The sequence below is a fragment of the Molothrus ater genome, chromosome 18, assembly GCF_012460135.2.
Source record: "Molothrus ater isolate BHLD 08-10-18 breed brown headed cowbird chromosome 18, BPBGC_Mater_1.1, whole genome shotgun sequence".
Classification (NCBI taxonomy): domain Eukaryota; kingdom Metazoa; phylum Chordata; class Aves; order Passeriformes; family Icteridae; genus Molothrus; species Molothrus ater.
This window is the reverse complement of record NC_050495.2, coordinates 12,516,843-12,539,892: the sequence shown is the minus strand read 5'-3', so window position 1 is coordinate 12,539,892 and position 23,050 is coordinate 12,516,843. Positions and strand designations below refer to the sequence as shown.

Sequence of the window (23,050 nt, the reverse complement as noted above, 5' to 3'; positions counted from 1 at the left end):
GCGTCCCTGGTCCTGCTGTGTCCCCACTGTGGCTGCCCACACCCCGTTCATGTCCCCGGTGCAGACACCTGGTCCCCTACACGTCCCAGGGGTGTCCCCACAGTGTCCCCTCGTGTCCCTGCTGTGAGTGCCTGGCCCCGGTGGGGGTGCCCGACCCCAGGGCGGGCTCCCGGTGCAGCCCCCCCAACCCGTGCGTGTCCCCGGTGCAGACACCCGGTCCCAGTGCGTGTCCCCGCCGTGTGTCCCGGCTTCCCCGACCGTGACCCCGGTCGCGGTGCCCGGTTTCTCGTGCATATTCCCGATCCCGGTGCTGGTGCCCGGTTTCCCGTGTGTATTCCCGATTTCGATCCCGATGCCCGGTTTCCCGTGTGTATTCCCGATCCCGATGCCCGGTTTCCCGTGCATATTCCCGATCCCGGTCCCGATGCCCGGTTTCCCGTGCATATTCCCGATCCCAATGTCCGGTTTCCCGTGCATATTCCCGATCCCGATGCCCGGTTTCCCGTACACATTCCCGATCCCAATGCCCGCTCCCCCGTGCGTGCCCCCGCTCCCCGGCGCGCGTTCCCGACGCGCGTTCCCGGCTCGTGTGCCCGCGGCCGTGCGCGCCGCCGGTGCCGGTGTCGGTGGCTGCTGCCTGGCGCTGCCTGAGCGCTGCCGCCGCCCGGCCCCGCGCCCGCTCCCGCCGCCGCCGCCGCTGCTCCCGGTGCGGCCGCGGGTCCCGGTGCGGCTGCGGCCGCCGGAGGTAACGGGCGGGGGCCGCGGCCGGGGCGGCGGCGGCCATGGCGGGGCGGGGGGGCGGCTCGGGGGGCGGCGGGACCGGGCACCGGCGGGCTGGGGGCTGCCGTGCATCGCGGGGAACCGGGCACCGGCGTGGGGGGACGGGGCACCGCGGGGGCTGCCGTGCCTGGGGGGCACCGTGCTCCGGAGGGATGGGGGCTGCCGTGCATGGGGGGGACCGTGCGCCGGGGGGGCACACAACAGGCACCGAGCGGGGAGAGCCTGCCGTGCCCGGGGATACCGGGCTCCGGGGGGCCGTGCATCCATCCTGCGGGCTGCCGTGCGTGGCGGGGGACCGGCCACCGGCGGGGCACCCTGCACCGGGGGGCTGCCGTGCGGCGGGGGGGGGACACCGTGCACGGGGGCCAGGCCTGGTCTTTCCACCCCTCCCTCTCCAGTAAGAGCAGCCGGGGCCCGGTTTGGGGGGGCTGTTGGCCCCCGGGATCGCCCCCACCGCGCGGTCCCGGGGGGGCTCAGGGCTGGGGTGAGGGTCCCCCCCCCCCCCCCGTGCTCGGTGCTCGGGGTCACGGCGGGCGCACACGCGTGTGGGGTGCGCGGTGCGTGTGAGCACAGCCCAGCCGGAGCCGCGCGTGTGGCCGCGGGGGGGTTGTTGTGCTGCCGTGGCTCCCCCCTGTCGGTCCCGCTGTCTGTCCGTGTCACCGGCTGTGCGTGTGCCAGCGCGTGTGCCCGTGTCTCTCCGTGTCAGTGTGTCTGTGTGCGCCCGGCCGTGGCCGTCCCTCTGTCTGCCGCCTGTTTGTGCGGCGAATCCCCCCGAGCCCGAGCCCCCCTCCCACCGCCGTGGGGCCGGGGGCTGCCGTGGGTGGGCTCGGGGGGGCCGGGAGCACCCCCAGCCCGATGCCTGCAGTGCAGATCATAAATCAGCGGCGGCTGGAGCGGGATCCAGGGCCCGCGGGTTCCCCGGCACCCAAAGCCCCGGCGCGGGAAGCGATGAGGCTCCCCGGGCTCCTGGGACCCCCGGCCGCCCCCCAGGGCCGTCAGCAGCGTGGCCCGTCCCCCCCTGTCCCCGTTGTCCCCTCTGTCACGCCGGAGGCCGGCAGCCGGCCGGGGTTGGCAAGCAGCCCGCGCTGCCAGGGCTGCGGGCACCGCGGCCTCGCTGCCCTCGGGCTCGGCGGGGCGGTGGGGACGGTCCCCAGCTGCCACCCGCCTGGCGGTACCCGGGGTGACCCGCGCCGTGGCCCTGTTTTGCAGGTGACACCCCCCTCGCTTGCCACCGGTGACGTGCTGGGCGGCGGGGACAGCCGCGGAGCCACCGAGGACGTGGGGCTGAGCAGCAGGACACGAGGAGGAAGAGGAGGAGTGGGTGTCTCGGGGCCAGCACCGTGGCTGCGCGTCCCCATCGCCGTTCACGAACACCGCCATCCTCGAGCCGACGCAGTCTGCGAGGAGGTCCTGGTGTGGCTTTTTGGAGCCCGAGCCCTGCCAAGCAGCACCGCGGGGAGGAGGAAGAGCCGGGGAGGCTGTGCCGGGTGATGGATGGCCCCAGGGGCAGCGGGACCGGGCGGCTCGGGGCCCTCGGGGAGCCGGCTGGCAGCACCCGTCCCTGCAGAGCCCCGCAGCGCCGGCCCCGCTGAGCTCCGCAGGAGGATCCGGAGGGGCCCCGGGTGAGCCCCGCGTCCCCGTGCGGGGACACAGCGCGGGGCTGAGCCGCTGTGGCCCGGGCATGGCGCGGCAGGGCTCGGGGGCCATGCTGGCCTCGGGGGGCCTGGGCTTCCCCCCGCAGAACGTGGCCCGCGTGGTGGTGTGGGAGTGGCTGAACGAGCACGGGCGCTGGCGGCCCTACTCGGCCGCCGTGTGCCACCACATCGAGAACGTGCTGAAGGAGGACGCCCGCGGCAGCGTGGTGCTGGGACAGGTCGATGTCCAGCTGGCGCCCTACGTCATCGACCTCCAGTCCATGCATCAGTTCCGGCAGGACACGGGTAAGGGGTTGGCATCGAGCCAGGGGCATCCAGCCACCCGTCCGTCCTTCCATCTGTCTGTCCGTCCGTGCAGCCATTCATCCACACAGCCTTTGTCCTCCCTCTCTCTCCATCCATTATCCATCCATCCATCTATCCATCCATCCATCCATCCATCTATCCATCCACTGGCACATCCCTCCCTCTCTCTGTCCTTCCATCCTGCCATATTTTCATCTGGCCTTCCTTCCTTCCTTCCTTCCTTCCTTCCTTCCTTCCTTCCTTCCTTCCTTCCTTCCTTCCTTCCTTCCTTCCTTCCTTCCTTCCTTCCTTCCTTCCTTCCTTCCTTCCTTCCTTCCTTCCTTCCTTCCTTCCTTCCTTCCTTCCTTCCTTCCTTCCCTTCCTTCCTTCCTTCCTTCCTTCCTTCCTTCCTTCCTTCCTTCCTTCCTTCCTTCCTTCCTTCCTTCCTTCCTTCCTTCCTTCCTTCCTTCCTTCCTTCCTTCCTTCCTTCCTTCCTTCCTTCCTTCCTTCCTTCCTTCCTTCCTTCCTTCCTTCCTTCCTTCCTTCCTTCCTTCCTTCCTTCCTTCCTTCCTTCCTTCCTTCCTTCCTTCCTTCCTTCCTTCCTTCCTTCCTTCCTTCCTTCCTTCCTTCCTTCCTTCCTTCCTTCCTTCCTTCCTTCCTTCCTTCCTTCCTTCCTTCCTTCCTTCCTTCCTTCCTTCCTTCCTTCCTTCCTTCCTTCCTTCCTTCCTTCCTTCCTTCCTTCCTTCCTTCCTTCCTTCCTTCCTTCCTTCCTTCCTTCCTTCCTTCCTTCCTTCCTTCCTTCCTTCCTTCCTTCCTTCCTTCCTTCCTTCCTTCCTTCCTTCCTTCCTTCCTTCCTTCCCTGTGTATCTCTGCTTGTCTGTCCCTTCATTCCTGTATCCCTCCATCCCTCCATCCCTCCCTCCATCTGTCCATCCATCTGTTCCCTCACTCTCCAGGGCTCCAGTGCCCCCATGGGCCCCTCCAGGCTCCTCCATCCCTTTCCTTTCCCATCCACCACAGACCCCCATCCCAGAGGGACACGTCCCCATACCCCCATGCCCTGTCCCCTCTGTGGGTGCTGTGCTGTGTCCCATTATCCCACTGTCCTGTCCTGTTCCCCTCTGAGCTGCTCCATGCCCAGGGCAGTGGGGAGGCCCCAGCTGGGCCCTGGGAGCAGTGCTGGGCCCTGGGATGGCTGCAGCTCTGCTGGTTGGTGCTGCTGCAGCACATCCAGGCCAGGAATCCTGTGGGAAATCAGAGCTGATCCCACACTGGGACGGAGCCCAGACCCCATTAAACGTGTCCCTGTCACAGTGTGACCCATTAAACCAGCACGTGCTGGCTGTGCTGTGGGGGATGTGCTGTCCTGGGTGCATTCCTGCCCATCCCTGCATCCCTGCCCAGGGCAGGATCCGCTCCAGGACAGGCAGAGCAGGCAGGGGACCTGCCACACCTCAGGTGACACCCCCTGCACCCGCCTGGGGACACCCTCAGCAGGACCCCCGTGGTTGTGACCCCTCCCCTGGCCACTGATGCCGCCGCTCCCAGTCCCCAGTGAAGCCAGGTGACCCCGATGTGGGGCTGGGGACTGAGATGGGACCGAAGCAGGGAGGTGCCACCTGCCTCTGCCATCCAGCCTGGCTCTGAATCCATCCCCAGCTGGTCACAGACTTGGCAAAGGGCAGCTTGGCACCTGCAGCCCTGAGTCAGCGAGGACACCGGCCTGACCCGGAGGGTCTGTGCTGACTCAGAGCTGCGGGAGCCACCGGGACACCCTGGCTGTCCCCGTGCCACCTCCTGCCAGCTTTGGCCAGGGCCCATCCTCTGACAGCAGCTGGCATCACATCCCATGGCCGCAGTGTGGGTAACCCTTGGGGACTTGTGCCCGTGGTGGGGCCACCAATGGATTTGGGGTGACAAAACAACTCTTGCCAGGATGTCCCTGGGTACCACAGTCCCTGTGCCAGCAGGGCTTGGGGACAGGGATGCTGAGAGAGGGACCTCGATGTCCCCAGGGGTGTCATGGCAGGGGACACAGCCATTGTCCCCAGCATTGTGGTCTCCATCCCTGTGTCCATCTGTGTCCATCATCTCTCCCCTGGGTGGGGCCCAGGGTTTGGAGGCTGCCACATGGCTCGTGGTGCTCGGGGACAAGAGGGGCCCCTGAGCTGAGGGTGCTCCTGGTGCCTGCTGTGACATGGGGACACAGGGAAGGCTGGCAGGAGGCTGGGGACCCGGGGGCTTGGCCCACGCAGTGCCTGGGGACAGAGAAACCCAGAGACAAGAGAAACGAGGTGACCCCGTTCTGAGAGCGGGGACATGCGGCCCCTCCCGGTGGCCCTGGGGACACTGGCTTGGCCCTGTGGCTCTGGCATGGCTGGCAGAGGGGGCTGGGGACAGCTGGGGACAGCTGGGAACAGCTGGTGGCCCTTGGGGACTGGGAGCTGTGTGTGCCAAGGGGATTTGGGATGGTCCTTCATCCTCTGGGGGATACGGGATGTGAGGGGCAGGGGATGTGGGATTTGGGGTGGGGATATGGGATTTGGGATGGGGATGTGAGGGACATTTTGTGGGATTTGGGGTGGGGTATGTGGGATTTGGAATGGGGATGTGAGAGGCAGGGGGATATGGGATTTGCGATGGGGATGTGAGGGGCAGGGGGATGTGGGGTTTGGGATAGGGATGTGAGGGGCAGGGGATGTGGAGTTTGGGTGTGGGATGTGAGGTGCAGGGGGATGTGGGATGTATTTGCAAGGACCAGTGGGTCCGGGATGTGTTTATGGGCAGGATGTGGGATTTGGACAAGAGTGAGCAGCAGAATAGGGGACATGGAGGCAAGGAAGCAGGGCTGGGAACTGGGGTGGGATACAGGACGTGGATGTGGGGGAATGTGGAGGGGAGTGGGGTGTGGGGCTGGAGGGCAGTGGGCAGAGGGCAGAGGAGAGGGGGCAGTGTGGTGTGGGTGGCCTGGAGCCAGCAGTGGGGCTGGGGTCAGTGGGCAGTGAGCAGTGGGTAGAGGGCAGTGGGGCAGTGTGGTGTGGGGTTGGAGGGCAGTGGGGCAGTGGGTGTGGGTGGCCTGGAGCAGCAGTGGGATGTGGGATGTGGGATGTGGGATGTGGGATGTGGGATTTGGGATGCGGGGCTGCAGGGCCCCCCCGCTCCCCTCCCGGGCCCCGGCGGAGCTGCCTCAGCACTCGGCGGCAGCTGGGGCCTGGCTCTGCCGCCTGATGCGGCCGGTGATTAATGACCGTTAATTAGCGCCGTTAATCGAGCTGGGCAAGCGCTGCCGGCGAGGGGATAGACAGGCCCCGTGCGGGGGGCACTCGAGGAGAGGCTGCGATGCCTCCCCCTGCCCTGCAGAGCTCCGGAGGGGGCTGCGGGATCCAGCTCCATCCCAAGCAAGCGGCGAGGGGCCGGGATGTGGCCGTGTGGGACAATCCCTGGCTGTGTCACTGCCAGAGCCAGCAGCTGTCAGGAAACCTCTCCTGACCGGGAAATGCTTCTCCTGCCCCGGGATGGCCACGGGGATGAGAGGGTGGGGAAGGGCTTGGACCAGAGGGATGGAAAAAAGGTGGGAAAAGCACAAGGATTTGTTGGATTATGCCCTTTTCTGACCCAGAGATGGGGTAACTGAGAGGCTTTAAAAAAAAAACTTTTATTCTATTTTCAGTCTCATGTGAAGGGCGAGAGAATTCTATACAAATTCTGAATTCTCACCTTGGAGAATTCTCCACAAATCCATTTCCCACATTGGCTGAGCAGCATTGCCCTTCCCAGGACATCCAGGAGGATGATCCCGAGGGGTGGCAGTCTGAGCCACTGTCACCCATGGCGGGTTGGGGGTTGGATTTGTCCCTAGGGAAGCACTTTTGGGGTGCAATGGGGATTTTAGCGAAGGGACAGGGTGGCTGTTGCACCCCAAGGTGCCTCTGTACCCCAATCCCTGCGGGATGCCGGGCTGGAAGCTGGACACGGGGATGTCTGAAGGTGCCCCTAGTGGTGTCACCCCCCCTGTTTGTGTCCCCAGGGACCATGCGCCCCGTCCGCAGGAACTTCTACGACCCCTCCTCAGCTCCGGGGAAGGGAATCGTGTGGGAGTGGGAGAACGACAACAACTCCTGGACCCCCTACGACATGGACATCTGCATCACCATCCAGAACGCCTACGAGAAGCAGCACCCCTGGCTGGACCTCTCCTCCCTGGGCTTCTGCTACCTCATCTACTTCAGCAGCATGTCCCAAATGAACCGGCAGACGCAGCGCAAGCGGCGGCTGCGGCGCCGCATGGACCTGGCCTACCCGCTCACCATGGGCTCCATCCCCAAATCCCAGTCCTGGCCGGTGGGCGCCAGCACGGGCACCCCGTCCTGCTCGTGCCCCCAGTGCCTGCTGGTCAACAGCACCCGCGCTGCCTCCAACGCCATCCTGGCGTCCCAGCGCCGCAAGCTCTACCCGGGCGCCGTCCGCCAGAGCAGCACCTTCGCCGGGGCAGCGCTGTGGCCGGCGGGGACCGCGACACCGGCGGTGGTGGCGGCCAAGGGGGAAGGGCTGCGGGTGTCCGGAGCGGGGTTCGGCCCCGGGCAGGGCGTGCCCAGCGCGGCGCTGCCCGGTCTCAACAACCTCAACCGGCCCGGGACGCAGCGCGGGGCTGGGCTGGGCGCCAGGGCTGCTGTGCCCCCCGGGTAAGATGGGTGGGGAGGGGACAGGCGGGTGTCACCGAGGCGGGGATGGGCACACAGAGGGACAAAGGGGGTGATGGGGGTGGCTGGGACCCTGCTGTCCCCTTGCAGGCAGCCCCAGCTCTTGGGGCGCTGCATCACCTCCAGCCCCGGGGTCCCCACCCTGGGTGGTGCTGGTGGTGCTTGGATCCCTCCAGAGGGGATGTGGTGATCTGTGCCGTGCTGTGCCGTGCCATGCTGTGCCAGGCCGTGCCACACTATGAACGGCAGCTGGAGCACAGGGAGTGCCTGGTCCCAGGGGAACGCTGTCCCCAAGGCCAGCATGGGCTGTGTGACCCAGCTCCTGTGGCACTGTGTCACCTCCCTGGGTGGTGGGACAGACACCCGGATGGTCCTGGTGGTGCTTGGATCCCTGCAGAGGGGATGTGGTGATCCGTGCCATGCTGTGCCAGGCTGTGCCATGCTATCCATGGCAGCTGGAGCACAGGGAGTGCCTGGTCCCAGGGGAATGGTGTCCCCAAGGCCAGCATGGGCTGTGTGACCCAGCTCCTGGCCCGATGCCACCAGGCAGATCCCTGGGAGGGCACAGCTGTGGGGAGGGGTCACAGCCCCGGTGTCACTTCCGTGCTGATCCACCAGGGGGTCCAGGTGGGCGAGCAGACCCCTGGAATTGTGTCCTGGTGGGTGTCCCTGTCCCTGTCCTGGCACCCACATCTCCATGGCTGTGCCCCATGGTGGGTTGGCCTGGTGCCCCCTCGGGGCTGGCAGGGGGGACAGGTGGCTTCTCTGAGCCCCCAGCAGCTCCTGGCACATTTCCTTCCCCTACTGACGTCCTGCTTTCACTTCTGTGTGCTGGGCTGAGCAGTCCTTGTCCCTGTCCCCATCGCTGTCCCTGTCCTGGCACACACCTATGGGCAGGGAAGAGGGGCTGGGCCTTGGTGTGCGTACAGGAGCTTTGGGAATGAGGGAAACGCCCTCGTGTGGGGCTGAGCACTGCTGAACTCATCCCTGTGATCCTTCCCTTCCCTTCCCTTCCCTTCCCTTCCCTTCCCTTCCCTTCCCTTCCCTTCCCTTCCCTTCCCTTCCCTTCCCTTCCCTTCCCTTCCCTTCCCTTCCCTTCCCTTCCCTTCCCTTCCCTTCCCTTCCCTTCCCTTCCCTTCCCTTCCCTTCCCTTCCCTCCCTGTCCCATGTCCCCTCCTTTCCCCACATGCTGCTCTGGGCACGGTGCCACCGGTGCCACCTGCTGCTGCCACCCAGCAGGGTGGGGGTCCCTGGGGGGCACACGAGTGGTGGCGCGTCCCCGCGGGGGGTGGGGGACACGGGTGTCACCATCGGGATGCCCTGACAAGGTCTCCACCCTGGGTCGAGGGGGACCGTGATGCCAGTGGTGACATTGGGTGCCCAGAGATGGGCAGGTGGCACTGGGTGACAGTTCCCTGGGATGGGACAGCAGCCCTCCAAGCTGGGGAGGGGACACCTTGCCCTGTGTCCTGTGGGCAGGACAGTGCCTGGGGACAGTGCCAGCAAGCCCCAGGGGACACTGCCCTGTGTCCTGTGGGCAGGACAGTGCCTGGGGACAGTGCCAGCAGCCCCCAGGGGACACTGCCCCGTGTTTGATGCGGGGGACAGTGCCTGGTGACAGTGCCAGCAGCCCCCAGGGGACACTGCCCCGTGTTTGATGCGGGGGACAGTGCCTGGTGACAGTGCCAGCAACCCCCAGGGGACACTGCCCCGTGTTTGATGCGGGGGACAGTGCCTGGTGACAGTGCCAGCAGCCCCCAGCGGACACTGCCCTGTGTCCCGTGGGGAGGACACTGCCTGGGGCCATGCCGTGCGGGGAGGGGACAGTGCCAGCCCTGCCAGCCCTGCTGAGCCCCTTCCTGTCCCGTGTCCGTGCAGGGTCCCAGCGCTGCCGGTGAAGAACCTGAACGGCACCGGCCCCGTCCATCCCGCGCTCGCAGGTAAGCGCCGGGTGTCCCCAGGGGTGACAGCGCGGGCGGGGAGCGGGGCACGCTGCCAGGGGGTGGGCAGGACGGACAGACGGACAGCCAGGCGCTCTCCCGGCGCAGGGATGACGGGGATCCTCATGTGCGCCGCCGGGCTGCCCGTGTGCCTGACCCGCGCCCCCAAACCCATCCTGCACCCCCCGCCCGTCAGCAAGAGCGACATCAAACCCGTCCCCGGCGTCAACGGCATCTGCAGGAAAACCAAAAAGAAGCAGCTCAAGAAGAGTAAGGAGCCCCCGATGTCCCTGCGGGGTCAGGGGACACGGAGGGGGAAGAGAGGCAGCCCCGGGGTTTGCGGGGGTGATGTCGCTGCTTTGTCACGCGTGTCCCCGCCGTGCTGGCGGGGGTGGCAGGGCCGTGCCCGTGTCCCGTGGCAGGGGGGTGGTGGCACCGCGGGCAGGCTCTGATGGCATCGCCCTCAGGTAAAACCCCCGAGGACGTGGTGCGCCGCTACATCCAGAAGGTGAAGAACCCCCCGGACGAGGTGAGTGGGGGGCTCGGGCAGGGCCGGGGGTGAGCCCTCATCATCCCCCCGGGTGCTGATGCCGCTGCCGGCAGGACTGCACCATCTGCATGGAGCGCCTGGTCACCTCCTCCGGCTACGAGGGCGTGCTGAGCCCCAGGGGCATCAAGCCGGAGCTGGTGGGCAAGCTGGGCAAGTGCGGGCACATGTACCACCTGCTGTGCCTGCTGGCCATGTACAACAACGGCAACAAGGTCAGAGCCCCCCCCCGGGGCTGCCTGCGCTCGGGGGGCTCGGTGGGTGCTGGGTGGGTGTTGGGTGGAGGCTGGGTGGGTGTTGGAGGGAGCTGAGGGATTCCAGGTGGGTGTTGGGTGTGTGCTGGGGGGATCCGCAGGGGTGCTGGGGGGGTCCAGGTGGTGCTGGGTAGGTGTTGGGGAGTTCTGGATGGGTACTGGGTGTTGGGTGAGTGCTGGGGGGTCCAGGTGGGTGCTGGGTGGGTGTTGGAGGCGGCTGGGGAGTTCCAGGTGAGTGTTGGGTGGGTGCTGGGGAGGGCTGGGGGGTTATTGGGTGGGTACTGGGTGGTTTTGAGTAGGTTTTGGGTGGGCACTGGGTGAGTGGGGAAGTGCTGGGGGGTTCCAGGTGGGTGATGGGTGGGTGCTGGGGAGTTCTGGAATGTTCTGTCTAGGTGCTGGCTGGGTGCTGGGTGGGTTTGGGGGGTTGAGTGGGTGCTGGAGTGGGTGTGGGCATTGGGTGGGTGATGGGTGGGTGTTGGGTGAGTGCTGGGTGGGCGCTGGGTGGGTGTTGGAGGGAGCTGAGGGGCTCCAGGTGGGTGTTGGGTGGGTGCTGGGGAGTGTTGAGTGGGTTCTGGGTGGGTACTGGGTGTTGGGGAGTGCTGGGGGGATCCATGTGGATGCTGGGGTGTCCGGGTGGGTGCTGGGTGGGTGTTGGAGGGAGCTGAGGGGTTCCAGGTGGGTGTTGGGTGGGTGCTGGGGGGTGTTGAGTGGGTTCTGGGTGGGTTCCGGCTGTAGGGTGAGTGCTGGGGGGATCCAGGTGGGTGCTGGGTGGGTGTGAGGGCTTCTGGGTGGGTGCTGGGGAGTGCTGGGGAATCCAGGTGGGTGCTGGGCAGTTCCAGGTGGGTGCTGGGTGGGTATTGGGTGGGTGTTGGAGGGGTCTGGGTGGGTTGTTGGGTGGGTACTGGGGGGTGTTGAGTGGGTTCTGGGTGGGTACTGGGTGTTGGGGAGTGCTGGGGAATCCAGGTGGGTGCTGAGTAGATGTGAGGGCTTCTGACTGGGTGCTGGGGAGTTCTGGAATGTTCCAGCTAAGTGCTGGCTGGGTGCTGGGTGGGTTTGGGGAGGTTGAGTGGGTGTTGGAGTGAGTGTGGGCATTGGGTGGGTGATCGGTGGGGTCCTGCTGGGGGCAGGGGTGGGTGTTGGGGAATTCTGGGTGGGTACTGGGTGTTGGGGAGTGCTGGGGGGTCCAGGTCGGTGCTGGAGAGTCCAGGTGGGTGCTGAGTGGGTGTTAGGGGGTGCTGGGGGGGTCCAGGTGCTGCTGGGTGAGTGCTGGGGGGTCCAGGTGAGTGTTGGGTGAGCATTGGCTGAATGCTGGGGGGATCCCAGGTGGGGGGGTCCAGGTGTTGCTGGGTGGGTGCTGGGTGGGTGCCACCCCTGAGGCCCCCGCGGTGCCCCCAGGACGGGAGCCTGCAGTGCCCCACCTGTAAGGCCATTTACGGGGAGAAGACGGGCACGCAGCCCCCCGGGAAGATGGAGTTCCACCTCATTCCCCACTCCCTCCCGGGATACACCGACTCCAAAACCATCCGGATCGTCTACGACATCCCCACCGGCATCCAGGTGAGGGAGACACCCCGGCGGGGTGGTGACCCTGCCCCGTGTGCCCGCTCACCTCCTGTCCCCACACCCACCCAGGGCCCGGAGCATCCCAACCCCGGCAAGAAATTCACGGCACGAGGCTTCCCACGGCACTGCTACCTGCCCGACAACGAGAAGGGCAGGAAGGTGAGACTGGGGTGGGGTGGGATGGGATCCATGGGATGGGATCCATGGGATGGGATGGGATGAGATGGGATCCATGGGGTGGGATGGGATCCATGGGATGGGATGGGATGGGATGGGATGGGATGCATGGGATGGGATCCATGGGATGGGATGGGATGGGATGGGATGCATGGGATGGGGTGGGATGGGATGGGATGGGATGGGATGGGATGGGATGGGATGGGATGGGATGGGATGGGATGGGGTGGGGTGGGGTGGGATGGGATGGGATGGGGTGGGATGGGATGGGATCCATGGGATGGGGTGGGATAGGATGGGGTGGGATGGGATGGGGTGGGGTGGGGTGGGATGGGATGGGAGGGATGCGAAGAGAAAGAATAGCAGGGATGGAACGAGATAGGATGGCACAAAATGGGAAGGGAAGGGGTGGAAGGAGGATGGATGGGATGGGGAGTGGAATGGGATGGAGAAGGGAAGGTATGGGATAGGATAGGTAAGGGTGGGATAGGATGGGGAGGGATGGGATGGTTGGGAATGGGGTGGGATGGGATGAGAAGAGAAAGGATGGAATGAGATGGGAAGAGAAGGAATGGGGACAATAGAATGGGAAGGGATGGGAGGGGAATGGATGGGATGGGAAGGAATGGGATGGGGTGAGGAAGAAAAGGGATGGGATGGGATGGGATGGGATGGAATGAGATGGAAAGAGAAGGAATGGGCACAATAGAATGGGAAGGGGTGGGATGGGATGGAAGAATGGATGGGATGGAAAGGAATGGGATGGGGTGGGGTGGGATGGGGTGGGATGGGATGGGAAGAGAAAGAATAGCAGGGATGGAATGAGATAGGATGGCACAAAATGGGAAGTGATGGGGTGGAAAGAGGATGGATGGGATGGGGAGTGGGATGGGGTGGGGAAGGGAAGGTATGGGATGGGGTGGGATGGGAACAGAAAGAATGAGGAGAATAGAATGGGAAGGGATGGGGTGCGAGGGAAGGAGAATGGATTAGATGGGAAGGAATGGGAGAGGATGAGGAAGAAAAGGGATGGGATGGGATGGGATGGGATGGGATGGGATGGGATGGGATGGGATGGGATGGGATGGGATGGGATGGGATGGGGAGGCTGCAGATGCACTGGGATGGGATGGGGGGGTACCACAAGGAAAGGTGGCATCCTGTGGGCACCGTGCTGAATCCCACCCTTGGGGGGCTGAAGCTGTGCTGTGCTGGGGTTGCCGTGGGGCTGTGCCAGTCCCTGCCAGGCTGGGTGGGGATGCCCGGTGGCTGTGCCAGTCCATGCCAGGCTGGATGAGGATGCCCGGTGGCTGTGCCAGTCCATGCCAGGCCGTGCCAGGGGTGCTGGGTGGGCGAACCATGGCCGTGCCCGCCGCAGGTGCTGAAGCTGCTGATCGTGGCCTGGGACCGGCGGCTCATCTTCACCATCGGCACCTCCAACACCACGGGCGAGTCGGACACGGTGGTGTGGAACGAGATCCACCACAAGACCGAGTTCGGCTCCAACCTGACGGGGCACGGCTACCCCGACCCCAACTACCTGGACAACGTGCTGGCCGAGCTGCTGGCCCAGGGCGTGTCCGAGGCCACCCTGAAGGACTGAGGCCGGGCTCGGGGCTGCCCCGGCCCCCGTGCCCCGCCCGTGCCGCCGCCGCCTGCGCCGCTTCACCGCAGCCCCGCCCGGCGGGCTCGTCCCCCGTCCCGGGCCACCCGGTGCCACCCACCGCGTGTCCCCGTGTGCGTCTGTCTGTCTGTCTGTCTGTCCGCCCGTCCCGGCTCGCCCCGCTCTCGTGGCGATAGCGTCGTGGTCTTTTTCTACCCGTGGCCTCTTTGCGCGTCTGTGCCACCCGTGTCACCCGTGCCACCCGTGTCACCCGTGCCACCCGTGTCACCCGTGTCGCCCGCCGCTGCCCCAGGAGCCGCGCACAGCCGGTGCCATGTACATCTCTGTGTTACGGAATACACCCCGTGCCGGGCTGCTGGCCCCGCGTCCCCTCTGTGCCCCGCCCGGGCTGGGCCGAGGTGGGGACGCTGGGGACAGGGAGGGGACTTGGGGGTGGCTCTGGGGTCTCGTCGCGGCGGGCGAAGGCGTCGTGGGCGATGTCCAGGTCTCGCAGCACCTCCTGCAGCCTGTCCCCAGCGGGTCCCGCTGCACCCCAGGGTGGGTCAGTGCCACCTGTGGCACCCACCCGCACCTGGCACCCACCCGCGGGCATTTCCCCCCCACAGCCCCGCATCCACCCCCGACACCCATCCGTGGTGTCCCCACAGCCCCTCCCGGTGCACCCGTCCCGTGCCCCACCACCCGCCAGCCCCCGGACTGCGTGTGTCCCCGTGTCCCCGTGTCCCCGTGTCCGCTGTCCGCGAGTATCTGCTGTCCCCTCGTGGAGGGAGCCGGAGCAGTGCCCTGTGGTGCCCGCAGGGCTCTGCCAGCCTGTGCCAGCCCCCACCCCGGGTCCCCATGTCACCCCAGTGCCCCCGGGGCTCCCGTACCTGCCTGGCCCGGGCAGGGGGGCCCGGCCACCGCGCCGCCCTCGGGACCCCCGGCCAGCGCTGCCCTGCAGGACAGGGACCCTCAGGACACCCCCCCTGCCCTCCAGCACCCAAAGGACCCCGGGACAGGGACCCTCAGGACACCCCCCGCCCTCCAGCACCCAAGGGACCCCGGGACAGGGACCCTCAGGACACCCCCCGCCCTCCAGCACCCAAGGGACCCCGGGACAGGGACCCTCAGGACACCCCCCGCCCTCCAGCACCCAAAGGACCGCGGGACAGGGACCCTCAGGACACCCCCCGCCCTCCAGCACCCAAGGGACCCCGGGACCCCCAGCCCCCACCGTGCTGGGGGACAGGGACCTCAGGACACTCCCACCCTGCCCACTGGCACCTAAATGCCCCCCGGACCCCTGTGCCACCCTCTGGACCCCTGGTCACCACCACCCTGCAGGAAGGGACCCTCAGCGGGGTCCCACCATGCCTGTCAGCACCCAAAGGACCCCGTGACCTCCGACTCCCACTCTCCTTGGGGACAAGGACCCTCCGCACGCTGCCACCCTGCCCACCACCCCCTAAGGACCCTCAGGCCCCCATATTCACCCTCGGGACCCCCAATCCCCACCAGCCTGTGGGACAGGGACCCTCAGCAGCATCCCACCCTGCCCACCAGCACCCAAAAGTGCCCCCCTGTGCCCGGGCTCACCGCAGGTGCCCATAGAGGCTCTGTGCTGCCACCGCGGGGTCCCCGAGGTCGCTCCAGTCCCCCAGCACCACGGCGCCGTGGGCACGGCTGCACCCGGGCACTGCCAAGCACCGCAGTGGGGACACGGCGACACCCACACCCCCCTGGCGGGCACCCCCAGCCCAGGGCACCCCCAGTCCTACCGGCACGGGTGGGCTGCAGGCAGCAGGTCCAGCGGCTGGCACGGAAGGTGCCGGGGTGGCACGTGGGCAGCATGTCCCTGTTGGCACTGGTGGCCTGGCGCAGCGCCCACAGCCACTGCCACAGCTCCAGGGCACTCTGAGGGGGACAGCAGGGACGGGGACACCCCCGAGGGCACTGCCAGGGCAGGGGGAGAGGAGGAGGAGGGAGGAGGAAGGGATGGGCACCAGGGATGGGGGACAGGAGTGATGGTTTGGTGGCCCGGTAGGAGGTGAGGGAGATGGGGCTGCAGGAGCCAGGGTACCCCAGTGACCCCAGTACAGCCAGGGTAGGACAGCCCAGCTTCCCCAGTATACCCAGTTAGCCCCTGGACCTCAGTACTCCCAGTGCTCCCAGTACAGCCTGGGCACAGCTGGATTTGGGACCGTTCCCATTGTCCCATGGCTGGTGCAGGGGAAGGTGGGGGGCAAGGGTGTGGTGGTGGGGGGGGTTCCTGGGGCTTTTGGGGTTCTGGGGCAGGGTGGGCTCACCCACCTTGCACTGGAGGTAGGTGGTGTGGAGCTGCCCGGTGCCATCCTGTGCCACCACCTGCAGCACGTGGGGGTGCTGGAAGGTGCCCCTGTCCACCTGCTCCACTGCCCGGATCTGCTCCACTGGGATGGAGCCGAGCACCTGGGGAACCCCAAACACCCCAAAATCTCCGCCCATGTCCATATCCATGGAAAACCTGGGGACCCCCAAACACCCCAAAAATCTCTGCCCATGTCCATATCCATTACTCATATCCATGGAAAACTTGTGGAACCCTAAACACCCCAAAAATCTCTGCCCATGTCCATATCCATTACTCATATCCATAGAAAACCTGGGGACCCCCAAACACCCCAAAATCTGTGCCCATGTCCATATCCATGACCCATATTTATGGAAAACTTGTGGAACCCCAAACACCCCAAAATCTGTGCCCCATGTCCATATCCACTATCCATACCCATGGAAAACCTGGATATCCCCAAACACCCCAAAATCTGTGCACCCACATCCATATCCCCCACTCACTCCACAGGGATGCAGCACCATACCTGGGGACCCCAAAACACCCCAAAATCTGTGCCCATGTCCTTCTCCCCAGCCCTGTGCACCCTGCACAGGGTGGGGGTCCAGGGCAGCACCCACCTGCCCCTGGGGCACCTTGGCATAGGCCAGGGCCTGGGTGCTGAGCCTGAAGTGCCTCTTCTTGAAGGCGAAGCGGGGCAGCAGTGCCACCCCCAGCTCTGGGCAGGTGTGCAGGGGACCCTCCTTGATGGTGGCCGAGGGCTGGCAATGTCCCTGTGGCACTGGCACCTCGCCCACTGCAGCCGTGACAGGGAGGAAGCGGTGTCACCTCAAGTGCCACCACCTCCCACGGCCCGAGCGTGCTCCTGGCAGCACCAGGGTGGTGCCACTGACCTGGCACCAGCAATGTCCCCTCCCTGCCCTGTGTCCCCGCTCACCCACGGTGACCAGGGCATCCAGGAAGGCCCGGACACGGGTGACACTGGGCAGGAGGACGGCGTTCAGCGGGGCCATCCACGGCTCCTTGCCCTGCCCCAGCTGCAGCCCCAGGTTCCCGATGCTCTGCAGAGCCTGTCCCACGCAGGGAAGGGGTCACACTGCTGTGTCCCTGCTGGTGTCACCCCCTGGGCCACCCTGGCTGCTCCCCTGGACCTCGAGGGCTCAGGGTTGGGAAAAGTGGAGCAGCTGGAGGGGTGATGGGACCCAAGTTCTGCCCCTGTGCTGTGCCCAGCTTGTGGTGGCACAGCCTGGGGACAGGCAGGACTGGCCTCAAGTGGGAAAGGAGGGAGCCAGTCCATGGTTTGTGGCACAGGGACAGGAATGGCTCTGCTGTGCTTGGGGTCCCCATCATTCCCTGGGGTTTCTGTCCCTCCTCTGGGTCTCCTGCTTTTCTGGCCTCCCCATTCCTTTGGGTTCCCATCTCTCCACAGGGTCCACATCCCTCACAGAAGACTCTGTCCTCCCTGGGGCTCCTCAGCTCTCCCCACAATCCTTGTCTCTCCCAGTGGTCCCCATCCCTCTGCAGGTCCCTCACCCACCCCATGGGTCCCTGTTAATCCCCAAGGATCCCCATCCCTCTCCAAGGGTTCCCATCCCTCTCTGGAGTTCACATCCCACCTCAAGATCCCTGTCCATCCCTAAGGATCCACATCCTTTCCCATCCCTCCCCAACCTTCTCCTTCTGTTCTCATCCCTCCCCAGTGTCTCCATCCCTTCCCAGGGTCGTTATCCATTCCCAGGCTTCCTATTCCTCCCCAGGGTCCTCATCCCGCCTCAGGTCCCCCATCCTTCACAAGGATCCCCACCTCTCCCCAATGTCCCCATCCCTCTCCAAGGTCCCCACCCCTCCCTGGTGTCCCTATCCCTTCCCAAGGATCCCCATCCCTTCCCAAGGGTCCCCATCCCTTCCCAAGGATTCCCATCCCTTCCCAAGGGTCCTCATCCCTCCCTGGTGTCCCCATCCCTCTCCAATGTCCCCATGCTTCCCAAGGGTCCCCGCCCCTCCCTGGTGTCCCCATCCCTCTCCAAGGATCCCCATCCCTTCCCAAGGGTGCCCATCTCTTCTCAAGGGTCCCCACCCTCCCTGGTGTCCCCATCCCTCTCCAAGGATCCCCATCCCTCTCCAAGGTCCCCATCCCTCCCTCGTGTCCTCGTCCCTCTCCAATGTTCCCCATGCTTCCCAAGGGTCCCTATCCCTCCCTGGTGTCCCCACCCCTCCATGGTGTCCCCACCCCTCCATGGTGTCCCCGTGCTGTCCCCACCTTGGCGAGCAGCAGGAGCGTGCGGCCGGTGCCGGGCTCCGCGTGCTGCTCCCGCAGCCCGAAGAGCTTTGGGGTGAGCACAGCAGGAGCGAAGAAGCGAAGGAAGAGGAACCCACTGATGGAGAAGTACCGCACCTCCTGGAGGGGGACAGGGACAGCTCGGGGGACAGGCACAGCTCTGAGCTTGGCGTGGTGCTCCTGGGGCTGTGCAGACCCCCAGCCCCGCCGCGGGCCCCACCTCGTGCTGTGCCGAGGGGAATCGCTGCTCCACCCGCCTGCGGAGCTGCTGGAATGCCACCCGCATGGGGAGGGGACACTTGTCCACCGAGCTCACGATGGCATCAAGGATGTCCCCCAGGTAGCCCTTCAGCAGCTCCAGGCTGCTCTCCCGCACCTGCACCTCCGACAGGGACCCTTTGAGGGAGATCCTCCTGTGGGGACACCTCTGGGTCAGGGACACTGGAAATGGGGCACTGAGCTGGCCAGACCCATGGACTCAGCAGCAATAGGTGGCACCTTCCTGCAGGGGACACAGGGACATGCCAGGTGCCCTGTTCCCCTCCCAGACATCCACCTGTGCCCACCTGCCCCGGCTCAGCTCCATCTTGCCAGGGTCCAGCTCCACATATTTCTTCTCCTCAAAGATGCGGTTCACCACCGGCTTCAGGACCTCATGCAGGTAGGGCAGCCCCACCGCCTGCAAGGGGTGGGAAGGCACTGTCCTTGTCCCCAGATGCCCTGCTGGGACAGCAGGGAGGTGTCCCTTCCCATGCTCACCTTCATGAACTGCTCCATGGATTTGGAGGCCAGCGAGTTGGAGCGGAAGAGGGTGTTGGGATCAGCTGGAAGAGCACAGAGGCTGCGGCAAGGTGGGCACAGGGCGATGTCCCAGCTGTCCCTGGTGTGCCCAGCCCCAGGGACACGTGGCACCTTTCCTGTCTCTCCCTTGGTGTCCTCACTCTTTCTCCATGGGGATCTGGAGCGACCCTGGCTTGGGGTTTCTTAGGGTGGCCCTGGGCACTTACTGGTCCTGGCCAGCTCGCGGCTGGTGAGGTAGTCCAGGAGGGGCACAGCCAGCCCTTGGCACAAGAAGAGCTTCACCAACTTGGTGGCCACGTCCTGCCGGCTCTCCCCTGAGGTCACCTCCTCCAGGACAGCCAGGGCTGTGCCTTCGGGGTTCTGTGGGGAGGGCAGGGTGGGCACAGCAGGGCCTCCACACTGGGGTGGTCACCCCAAAGTTCCCCACAGCCCCAGCACCTACCTGGGCTGGGCAGAGGATGGGCTCGGTGAGGAGCTGGATGAGGGGCTGGTAGTGGTGGGAGGGCAGGACCGTGTCCTCCAGCAGCCTCACTGCCAGCCTCAGGGCACCCAGCTGTCCCCTGCAATGACACAGGGGCTCATGTGGGTCCTGTGCCCTCCATGGGGGCCACCTCGTGCTGCCGTGGTCACAACCCCCTGTCCCCTCTGCCTGCACTCACCCGTGGTCCTCGGTGGTGCTGGGGAAGGGCAGGAGATGGAACCAGCCCCTGGTGGGGCCTGGGCAGAGGGTGTCCAAGAAGAACTCGACCTGGGGGACAGAGGCAGGGTCTGGATGGGTGAGGGGACATGTGCCAGTCCCCTGTGCTGCACCTCCCTTGGGTGACAGCCCAGGACATGCAGGGTCTGCATGTGGCACTGCCCCCATCCCGGTGGGTCCTAACCTGTGGTCACCCAGACCCCGCACAGGGGGGTGCAGAGGTGCCCCCAGGCCCCATTCGGGTGTGGCCCGAGGTCCTCACCCGCCCCAGGAAGTCGTTCTTGCCCACGATGTCCCAGTCCCAAAGCTCCACGCTCAGCACAGCCTCTCCCAGCTCCCCCTCTGGCAGCTCGAACTCCAGCACCTCATCCCAGCGCGGGAACCGCGTTTTCTTCACTACCTGCGGGGCACCGGGACTGGTGGCCAAAGGGACGAGGTGCCCGACGGTGCCCGAGGGTGCCCGAGGGTGCCCGAGGCTCTGGGTCCGTAGGGGACCGGGCGCCACACTCAGCACCCAGCAGTGACTCACGGCTGTCTCCAGCGTGTGCCCGCAGCACGACACCCGGCCAAAGGGGTCTGAGGTGCCCGAGGCGTCCCGGGGGGCCAGGTCCCTGTGAGGACGTGGGGTCAGCAGGGTTTGTCCCCATCCTCACGGTCCCTGCAGCCCCACGTTCCCGCTTTGTGCCAGCTCGCCTGGGCATACGGGGCAGCCAGCAGGAGCCAGGGGATGCTGGGGGGATCGTGTCCCCATTTCCAGGGAGCCCTTCCTCCTCCAGTCCCTAGTGGGGCTGATGCCGTCCCTCCTGGCTGTCCCCATGGCCACCCTGTCCCCATGGCCATCCTGTTGCCGTGGCAGCCGCTTTGGTTGCCATGGCAGCGGGATGCTGCCTCTGCTGGCTGCTCCATCTGTCAGCTGTGTGTGTGTGTGTCACCGTGCGTGTGTCCCTATGCACGCTCACACGCGTGCACACACTTGCGCACACATCTGCACCCCTAAACCCAGACGGGCAGCCTGAGCAGTGCCTCAGTTTCCCCAGATTTTGAAACCAAAGGGCAAACACACTGCGTGAGAGCCAACCATTCTGCTGGGGACAAACCCTGGTGCTCCTGTGTCCCTGTCCCCAAGCAGGGATGGCAGCACACTCCCCACTGATCCCCCATGGCATTGTCACACGTGGGTTGGCACTGCTGATGTCCCCAGCCTGGCGCAGCGAGGATCATTCCGAGTGTGGAAAGGGGAGGACAAACGCTGTGTCACCACTGTCCCCATCCCCTCCTCTCCTCCCTCCTGTCAAAAATAAGACCCCGTGATGGTGGCAGCCCCCCGGAGCTGCCAGCCCCCCACCTGGCCTCGATGAGGTGGCAGCGCAGCACCCGTGGGTGGCCCCGCTCAGGGACCTGCAGCTCCAGGTGGATCTCACCCTGCACCTCCTGGTCGGGGCTCACAGGTGCCAGGCTGAGCCAGCTGTCAATGCCTGCCGAGGGGGACAGCGTGGGCACCCCATGGTGCCAGCTTGGGTCCCGCTGTCCCCCACCCCACTGTGCCCCCCCTCACCCCGTGGCTCGGCTGAGATCTGCTGGTGGCTGAGTGACACCTTGCCAATGACATCGTCCTGCCTGTGAGGAACAGACGCAGCAGGACACTGCTGGGGACCTGCCACCTCTCGGGGGGTCCCCAGTGCCCGCCCTGCCCATGCTGTCCCCCTACCCAATGGTGTCTTCATCCAGCACATAGATGGCGAGGCTGTGGAATCCACGGGGCAGAAGCAGCGTGATTTCCTCACCCCAAAAAGGGTTCAGGCTCTTCCACACGGTGGCTGTCCTGCCGGGATGGCAGAGGTGGCTGTCCCCCCAGGGAGCATCCCCCACTCCTGTGTGTCCCCTCCCAGTGTGGGACAGTGTCCCCGTACCTGGCCACCACCTCATTGTCCACCTTGACCACGCAGTAGGGATCGCTGGAGCCAGACCTGGGCAGGGGATGGGGGTGCCCAGGGTCAGCCCCCACTCGGGAATCCCCCCATCCTGGGGGCCTCAGACCCCAACAGTGAGGCACCAGCCCCGGGGTGAGCTGAGCTGCCCGGTCTGAGCCTGGGCCTGCTGACACCGGGATGGGGACATCCCCTTTCTCCTTGAGCTGAGGGACCTGCTGGGGGTCATCCCGAGCCATCGCAGTGTCCCTGTGCCACCCACCCGTGGGTACCACTGTCTGTCCAGCAGCACAGCCCAGCCCGAGTCTCTGTGACACCCACGGTGCCACCGGTCTGGCCCTTTCCACCGGGAGAACAGGATAGAGGGATGAGGGACGGATCCAGGGGCCATCCACCCGCTCCCTGCAAAGCCCCTTTCTGCTGGGTTATGGCAGCTGGAGCAGCAGCGAGGGGTGCCGGCCCTGGGGCGCTGCTGGAGCCCCAAATCCCCAGGAGGTGCTTCCTCAAGGACTGAGACCTCGAGATGGATGAGGGACGTGACTCCACTCTCTGTCCCTGCCGTAGGACGGGAAGTGGGAGTGGCTCCCCCCGACCCCCTCTGCAGCCCCACCACAGCCCCAAGCTGGATTTGGGGACGCTGGGAGCAACACCGGGCACCCCAGCATTGTGCAGATCGCCTGCTCTGCTCAGCCCCCCGCAGTGGGGCACCCCCCGGCGGCAGAGCCCCCCGAGGCAGGGACACGGCCCCGCTCCCGGCTGCCCGGCCCTGGGAGCGGCCGGTGGTGCCAAGCTGGCACATCCGGAGGTGCCCGGGACTCCCAGCTCCGCTGAGCCGTGTCCCCGGGGCAGGAGCGGGCGGGGGCCTCCCTGCACCCCCCGATCACCCCCCCTCCCCCCCACAAAGGCGTGGGGGTGTAGGGGCTGTGCCCCCCCCCCCAGTGTCACCCCCAGGTTTTGGGGGATCCTCTGTGCCCACCCTGCTGGGGGGCACGAAAAGGGTGGTGAAGGGGTTGGGGGGCTCATACACCCCTGGGGGATGGGGGAGGGCTGGCAGTGCCTGCACACCCCAGACCCCCACTTTGCGGGAAATGGGGGCTAGAAGAGACCCCCAAAACTGTACGAAGAGAACACCCAGGGAGGGCAGAGCACCCAGCGCCCCCTCCCCGCCACATCTCTCGGGGTGGGTCTGGGGGAAATAGGGGGGCCCTGAGCCCCCCGAGCCACTCACAGGTCCTTGGCGGGCAGGTCCTTCCCCTCCAGCACCCGGCAGCGCAGCCAGGCGGTTTTGGCCATGCCGGAGAACTTCGAACTTCGGGGTGGGCACCTGGGGGGCTGCGATGGGTGCCCGGGGATGCCCTGAGCCCCCGCAAAGCCCCGCGGGGCTGCCAGCACCTCCTCCTCCTCCTCCTCCTTCTCCTCCTCCTCCTCCTCCTCCGCCGCCGCCGCCGCTTCTCACCGCCGCTTCTTCCTCTTTCCTCTCCTCGGTTGTTTTCGCTGCCGCTTCGCTCCC

General features: G+C 66.1%; 2 protein-coding genes across 3 annotated transcripts; one reads left to right on the top strand and one right to left on the bottom strand.

The window, feature by feature from the left end:
- Positions 1-645: 645 nt before the first annotated feature.
- DTX1 (deltex E3 ubiquitin ligase 1) lies at positions 646-13,878 on the top strand. The gene is made up of 10 exons (XM_036393376.2): positions 646-745; positions 1,990-2,720; positions 6,748-7,402; positions 9,299-9,360; positions 9,469-9,630; positions 9,828-9,889; positions 9,964-10,122; positions 11,557-11,718; positions 11,794-11,883; positions 13,280-13,878. Exons 2-10 carry the CDS (start codon positions 2,462-2,464, stop codon positions 13,502-13,504), a joined length of 1,836 nt encoding a protein of 611 aa, XP_036249269.1. The 5' UTR covers positions 646-745; positions 1,990-2,461; the 3' UTR covers positions 13,505-13,878.
- On the bottom strand, positions 13,841-22,833 carry RASAL1 (RAS protein activator like 1). Of its 2 annotated transcripts, none has more exons than XM_036393374.2 (21): positions 22,769-22,833; positions 21,523-21,579; positions 21,321-21,434; positions 21,168-21,229; positions 20,958-21,087; positions 20,142-20,223; positions 19,875-20,012; positions 19,575-19,663; positions 19,358-19,475; positions 19,122-19,275; positions 18,874-18,938; positions 18,681-18,793; positions 18,335-18,527; positions 18,097-18,234; positions 16,774-16,906; positions 16,457-16,632; positions 15,815-15,952; positions 15,283-15,457; positions 15,101-15,200; positions 14,395-14,459; positions 13,841-14,050 (listed from the first exon to the last, which is right to left on the bottom strand). In XM_036393374.2, exons 1-21 carry the CDS (start codon positions 22,831-22,833, stop codon positions 13,854-13,856), a joined length of 2,502 nt encoding a protein of 833 aa, XP_036249267.1. In that variant the 3' UTR covers positions 13,841-13,853. The 2 variants fall into 2 exon arrangements, with proteins under 2 accessions (XP_036249267.1, XP_036249268.1); XM_036393375.2 differs by having other exon boundaries at positions 15,283-15,418.
- Between the last annotated feature and the right edge of the window lie 217 nt (positions 22,834-23,050).

Excerpts from the sequence above, each read along its gene's own strand:
- DTX1 (XM_036393376.2), top strand. The coding sequence starts at position 2,462 with ATGGCGCGGCAGGGCTCGGGGGCCATGCTGGCCTCGGGGGGCCTGGGC. Across the intron at positions 9,890-9,963 it reads TGAAGAACCCCCCGGACGAG|GACTGCACCATCTGCATGGA; the intron begins GTGAGTGGGGGG and ends CGCTGCCGGCAG. Across the intron at positions 10,123-11,556 it reads TGTACAACAACGGCAACAAG|GACGGGAGCCTGCAGTGCCC; the intron begins GTCAGAGCCCCC and ends CGGTGCCCCCAG.
- RASAL1 (XM_036393374.2), bottom strand. The coding sequence starts at position 22,833 with ATGGCCAAAACCGCCTGGCTGCGCTGCCGGGTGCTGGAGGGGAAGGAC. Across the intron at positions 20,224-20,957 it reads TGCCACCTCATCGAGGCCAG|GGACCTGGCCCCCCGGGACG; the intron begins GTGGGGGGCTGG and ends ACGTCCTCACAG. Across the intron at positions 18,528-18,680 it reads ATGGAGCTGAGCCGGGGCAG|GAGGATCTCCCTCAAAGGGT; the intron begins GTGGGCACAGGT and ends GTGTCCCCACAG.